General features: G+C 42.4%; 1 protein-coding gene across 2 annotated transcripts in view; it reads right to left on the minus strand.

Annotated features, from left to right (window-relative positions):
- Positions 1-5,674, minus strand: part of LOC147630361 (uncharacterized) — a 56,861-nt gene extending 51,187 nt beyond the window's left edge. Inside the window, exons 1-3 of one of the 2 annotated variants that reach the window (XM_086810221.1) lie at positions 5,143-5,277; positions 4,097-4,221; positions 705-832 (exon numbers count right to left, since the gene is read on the minus strand). In XM_086810221.1, coding sequence (XP_086666347.1) covers positions 705-787 — 83 coding nt within the window. In that variant the 5' untranslated portion in view covers positions 788-832; positions 4,097-4,221; positions 5,143-5,277. Of the gene's footprint in view, positions 1-704; positions 833-4,096; positions 4,222-5,142 lie in introns of both variants that reach the window. The other variant, XM_086810220.1, reaches the window with a different exon arrangement.
- Between the last annotated feature and the right edge of the window lie 929 nt (positions 5,675-6,603).

A 6,603-nucleotide genomic window follows, 5' to 3' on the forward strand; every position in this document is an offset into this window, starting at 1 on the left:
AACCATATATAGGCTAGAGTGGCACCTTGTCATAGTCATCTCCTCCGGCCGGTGTTTTGGGAGGCAGCTCACAGCTCACTGGGAGATGGGAGCCCGGTGGAGGGATGCTGCAGTGCCCGTTGGGGGTGTTCGTGGAGCTCGATGGTGATGCATCTCCTACGTGCGTTAGTCTTCTGCTGCACATTCTGACAGGTAGCACCAACTGGAACTTGAACCCAGAACCTCTCAGTCTTGAGTAAGTGCACCCAACCATTGGGCTACAGCCTACAATACAACTCCTTGGCTTGATTAAGGGAGTGCTTAACCAAGAGAATCGGCACAAGGTTTCTTTGAAAGTTTTGGTGCTGATGAGGAGCGGGCAAAAATATTAGCCTACGGTTCAGCCATAAAGAGATTTCCCAAAACTCGGGCCAGTCAATACCAAAGAGGCACTTCAACTGGAGTTTCAGCATTCATCTCAATACAGGACATTGAGAGCTAGTGGAGTAAGTCGTGTATGTGAATGTTGTGTGTTCCAATACCATTGTTTCGTTGATTCAGTGGCTCATTTGCTAATAAGTTAACCGTTTCCACAGGGCCTCCTGTTGAATTTTAACAGCATAATGCGCACTAAAAAAACATCATCAAATTCATGCATAAGCACCCCTTTTCAGGCAGTGCTAACAAGCAATCAATTATTAGCTGTGAGTACATCCATAACCTACCTTGGAGCTTCCTGCCTATGTGATTTTGTCAAAGGAGGATGCCTGCCAGGGAGAGGAATCTTCAATGTTTGATGCCCAAACATTTGAAGATCTGTGACCAATCCATTGGCTCGCTTGACATCAGCAACCTAGCAAAAACAAAAAAAAACATTTCATAACAGTTCAGCACTGCAAACTATGGATTGCTTTGAATACACCCACATGTATATGTATATGTATAAATACATGCATATATGTATATATATATATATATATATATATATATATATATATATATATATATATATATATATGTACACACACACACACACACACATATAAACACTGTGCACTTGTGTGTTATGTAATACAAACTTTGTGGAAAGGACTAAAAACAGGGTCTAAACACAAGAATGCTAAAAAACATGAAATGACTAACGAGTTAGAAGAGAATGTCATCTAGTTAATATGCCCAGCCAAAACCACTAATGTGTTTAGGGTCTTCAACTCTTCAAGAACATAATCTTAGTTATGTGCACATAGAGATTGTGACATACTCTCGGAAAAAAAAAAAAAAAGAGATTGTGACATACTAGTTCTGAAAGGTTTGATCAAGGTAAGCTATATATATACCGTCATAAGGCCAGATGAATCTGAACTTACAAATAATTTTAAAAGAAAGAAGAGAATCATCAAAAACAAACAAAATTTTAATAATAATAATAATAATAATAAAATAGACACCGAGAAAAAAAATAGTAATAATAACTTGCAAAAATAGACAAATACATAACTAAATCACACACGCCCACATACACACAAACAAATTCTTTATTGAACCACAACAAAAGAATTTCTAACAATTTAATAACTAATTAGTAAAAACAAACTTTAAAAATGACTAATTCACTAAAACAAAACAAGTAAAGACAAGAATACAAAAAGCACGAACTTTACCTCAAAGATTGTCCAATCATGAAGTATAAGATCAGCCTTGATGAAGGCTAGCACTTTCCTATTAAAGCAATGATTAAGCAAGACTAGAAGCAATGATAAATAACAACTAAGAGCTAAAATGATCTAAATAAAAAATGGACTTTTAAGCTCCCCATTTTTGTAAAATTTTTTACTTATAATCTTAAACATTCCAAAAGCAGAAATCTCAAAGATATATATACTTCGATTCCAAAAGCAACGAACTTTGCTTAAAACCTTTTTAAAGCAATAATCCTTTTGCACAAGCAAATTGATGAGTTGGCAAACTTGAGTAATAAAAGCAAACTTGTTTGAACAAATACGAGAGAATCTGAATAACTGAGAAGAGACAACACCATATTTAGTTATTTTAGAAATATTAGAAGTGAAGTGAGACATTCTTATGATATTTAAGCTATGCTGAATATAATGCCTAAGACAAGCAAATCTAAAACAAGCTGCACACTTAAAATCCCCACCTCATATCCTCCATAGCTCTCAAAACATTCGGCAACTAATGGTAAGGAGCTAGCTAGCGCTCTTAAAATCAATCTCAAAAGAGCATGCAGCTAAAAGGGGCTAAACATGATGAAACAAATATGCGAGGTAACCTTGTATTAGTAAGGGAAAAACATCACAATTACTCAAGTACCCTAATCCTCGTTATTCATGTTTACCTTCTCATATCTCAATGTATAATGTTCTGAATGCATCCCCACTTCCAGCTTGAATGCAGCAAAGGCTAGGTCTGCATTTACCAACCTCATGAAACTCAATAGCTAGCCATCACCTTGTTAGCCCTATAGTAACTCTAAACCAGGGAATTGACTGCTGTTACTCCCTGTTCCCACAAAATAAGCCACCTTACTTTGTATGCCATCATGCATTTGCCTTCTCCACCAGCTATATGAACAGCTTTTGCTGCCCATGCTCCAGCTATTATCCAGCTTCACGGTGAAGAAAGACATCTATAGACTGGAGTCTGGTATCTCTCCCTTGTGCCTTTCTATGTTTCCCTATATGCTGGCACAAGGATACCTTTACATCCCCTTGCCTAGCAAGGTGAGAAGTATGCAAACCTGACAGTTAACAAATGCCTGTGACAACTGTGCAGATCCTTGTAACATTTGCTTGGGGGTGATTTCCATGCTCTGGCATTCCCCATATTTTCCCCCTATTTTATGGCCCTTTGGTGTGGGTTGCCCACCCCTTTTATGGATATTTTGCCTATTTTCAGGTAATGTAGGAGCCTAGGAGACAGTCGGCCAGCTCATATAGGAGTGTATATATATGCTGCCCTCTTCCTCATTTTTTATCATTCTTGATCATTGTTTCTTGATCACTTTGGTGAGCACCTTCAGCCCTCTGCCTACAGAGTCCACTCCTCGCCTACGGGCTGGTCCACTCTTTTCTTGAGGATTAGTGCATCAGCGTTTTGCTGTTTTCTCTCATCTCTCCTGGAGCTTCGGCGTTTTTGTCATTCGTCTACATCTTTCCGCTGCCCTCTGACACGCACTGCGTATGGCCCAAGCCTTCTTTGGGAGGAGGCAGCACGGCTTCAACCCAATGTCCGACCCTTTGGCTGGCGTCTCAGGCTTTCCTGCGATGATAGCTTGCTTTCCTGGTCTCAAGAAGGAATACCTTCCTTTCTTCCCATCCCCCCAAAGCCAGAATCAACTCCTCCCAAGCCGAGTACTCTGTGCCGGAAACTGTACCCATGCCACCTCTGAGTCTATCCTCGGTCAATTCTAACGTGTTGAAGTCCCCACCCATACACCAGAAATCCGCCTGTGGTGGGAGGGACTAGCGACCTGTACTCCAAAAAGTGGCTTTGCTTGCTGCAGCATTTGGCACACATCGTTCAAAAAATTGGCTATCTATAGCAAGTTAGCTATTTATAGTGGTAGTTGTCACTATATAAGTGATGCCTTCCGTTATAATTGGTGAGTCGGTTGGGCAATGCGCCTTTGATAGGTCTACATGGCAGATCACAAATAGTCTTGCCAAGGGCCCCTGTGGGCAGGCACTGGTGCCAATGCTAACTGGCTGTGGAGTGGAACCTTAGCCCCTGGCTCAAGGGTGGATCAAAGTATTAATCCTACTGTTGGGTGGTGAGCTTGCCCACACCCCTTTTATTTTGTTTTCTCTAATCTTGTGTTGGATTGTGTTTAGGAGATCTTGGTTAGACAGGCCTAGGAGGCCTCTTACACATGTAAAAAATAGGATTGCCTGAAAGAGTATAAGATCAGCTTTTTAGTGAAAGTGGCCAGCTACAATTGCAGTCCATCAAAATCCTCAGCCACTCGTCAACAACAAGTTGGGGACCAGCTGAAGCATGGCTGTGGAAGACAGCATGGTCTTGCAACTCAATAATCACACAAGGCATCAATCCAATGTAAATGGGTGTTTGAAGAGAAAGGCAGCAAAGAGATCATTACCAAGTAAAATTCTTGGTCAGTCGCAAATAGGTAGTCTCTTTTGCATCCTTTTAGTTGATGCTGATACCAGTCCCCTGGCCCCCTTTCAGGCCAACTTCTACACAGCACTCTTGTATGGCAATCTCCTAAAAATAGCACACATGTGGTGAATGTTAAACAGCAAACTGTGACCATCAACAACAGATACCAAAGCTTTGGCCCTTTCAGCATTAGTCAGGGCATAAAATCCTCCATAGATGCTGCATTGGAGTAATTCCATACCAAATATTCCATATGTAAGCAACCAGCCTCTGAATTCAATGTCAGAATGTGCCCACTATTAGTTCGTCTGCACTCAGAAACTCGGCAACAGAATCTGGATCATGGATTTGCCCCTCAAAATGATGAAGAACAGGTGCTAAAGCCTAACGTGGCTGGCACTTGGGCAATGTCATTTGTGATGTTATCCAAATCAGTAACCCAAGGTAGTGGCATTGGAACAATTACTAGGTACTCCATGACTGATCAGAGAAATCAAGTGAATTTTCTGACTAAGCTTTCTGACTTCTTGATGTAGCATATGATGATGAAATGGCTTGTCATTCTAATGTTCTTTCACCTTCTCTGCTGTTACCATCTCCTAATCCTGGGATCAAAGACCATGCACCCTACAGTTCCTTTTATAGCTTCCATGTTTGATGATGGATACATTTCTTGATCTCCCTTTGTAATGCCATCACTGGTTGCACTTAACTAGCACCATCCTCTCTCCTTCTTCTTTGAGTTTTCAGTTCCAAAATTCAACTTCTCTGCTGTTCTAAAGTGTTTAGGGTTGTAAAATCGAGTTTCATTTCCTGATCTCATCCCCTTGACACTAACGGGTGTTTTTCATGCGTGAAGTTTGTGCAATGCAGAAAAATGAGAATGGCCATATACAGCAAGTGCGAGTAAATGTGTTTTAAGGGTTCAAAAATGCCGTGCATTTTCCATGTCTAGGGTTTGCACAGACATAAGTCCGGTAACGTTGAGCAAGTACGAGCATTACCGATTTAGGGTTAAGAGAATACCTCGACTCCGTACTTGATGGCAAGGCCAGCTAGGGTATCAAGCTTCGAAACGCGGTGCTCTATGTAGCCATCGCCATCGCTATCGCCATAGACTGCAGCAGCGATGGTACCGACATTGGATGATGAAGAAGGCCGTCCTCCAGGCATCTCCTCAGCTTCGAGACATCAAAAGGAGATTAAGCGACACGATCAACGCTTCATTAGAATTAGAATAACAGCGGAGCCCTCACATAGCATGAGAAAGCCCCTGGCGAGGAATTTAACTGCTCAGATTGATCTCTCAGATGGAAAATTAAGTGCTCTGATTAGCTCCTAAACCTCTGCTTGCTGGCTCGCCCGGATGGAGGATAAAGTGCATTCACTACCAAATTCTCTGCGACTCGGCTCTCTGATTTGAAGGCTCGCGCAAATTTTCCTCAGTTTTGTGATGCAGTTCTTCGAATGGAAATATCTTTCGAAAGGGAAAGGGCAGGCAGGTGCACATTGAACGACACTTAAATTTTCCTCACCAACATGCATGGCTTCTCTTGGCCTGAACTCACCCATCTCTTCTCTATGGGGAAGGGGAAGTGGAAGCCTCAAAAGACGTGCGAAGCACGGGTTCCAACTAGTGTCTTTAATAGAGTACGGAAAGGAGGGTGGGAGCGTGTTTTCTAAGAATGGTGACCAGCAGCCCTTCCAAGCCATCATGGTCGGAGGAGCCATCGGGGCCCAGAGGTACAAGAGTTGCTCGCGGCATGTCAAACATCAAAATCTAGGTTTCTGGAATGCTAGCTCCATCAGACACGCCAATGCATGGAGCATGAAAAGGGGGGATTGCTTGTCAATTGCACGGACTGTCAATGACCATGACGAGTAGAGCCTAGACTTCAAAGTGTCCTCATCAAGGGAAAAAGGGTGACCATTTGGTCAGGTGGAAGGCTAGATCCATGAGATTGGACAGGGCTAGGCTAAGTCTATGATGGAACATGTCGAAGTAGAAAAGGATCGAACACTGGAAAGTGGGAGGGTTGCCGGTCAACGCGCGAAGCATGAAAAGAGGGGGTTGCTTGTCAACATGCCCACATGCACGGATTGTCAATGACGATGACGAGCGGTGCCTAGACTTCAAAATATCCTCATCAAGGGGAAAAGGGCCCCTAGCCTCCATTGGCACTATGGGGTTGGGTGAAAGGCTAAACCAATGGGATTGGAGGCAAAGACGTTGGAAAGTGGGTGGCAAGGTGGACCCGAGCTTGTGTGTGATGTCTTTCAACTAAGAAGAATGTCCTTCAACCAATTCATAAGGATTTCGTCCCCTATAGAATCTTCTCAACTATACGACAAATCGTTACTCTAGTGGTTTTCATTCATGTAACAAATGGAGGAAATTCCACAACAAAACATGGAGGAAATTCCACATCAAAACATATGGTAGTGCAATACCCACACATGGGCACAAGAGAGCGCCACCTTCATGTG

The sequence above is a fragment of the Cibotium barometz genome, chromosome 16, assembly GCF_041138505.1.
Source record: "Cibotium barometz isolate CiBa-2024 chromosome 16, ASM4113850v1, whole genome shotgun sequence".
NCBI classification, from domain to species: Eukaryota; Viridiplantae; Streptophyta; class Polypodiopsida; order Cyatheales; family Cibotiaceae; genus Cibotium; species Cibotium barometz.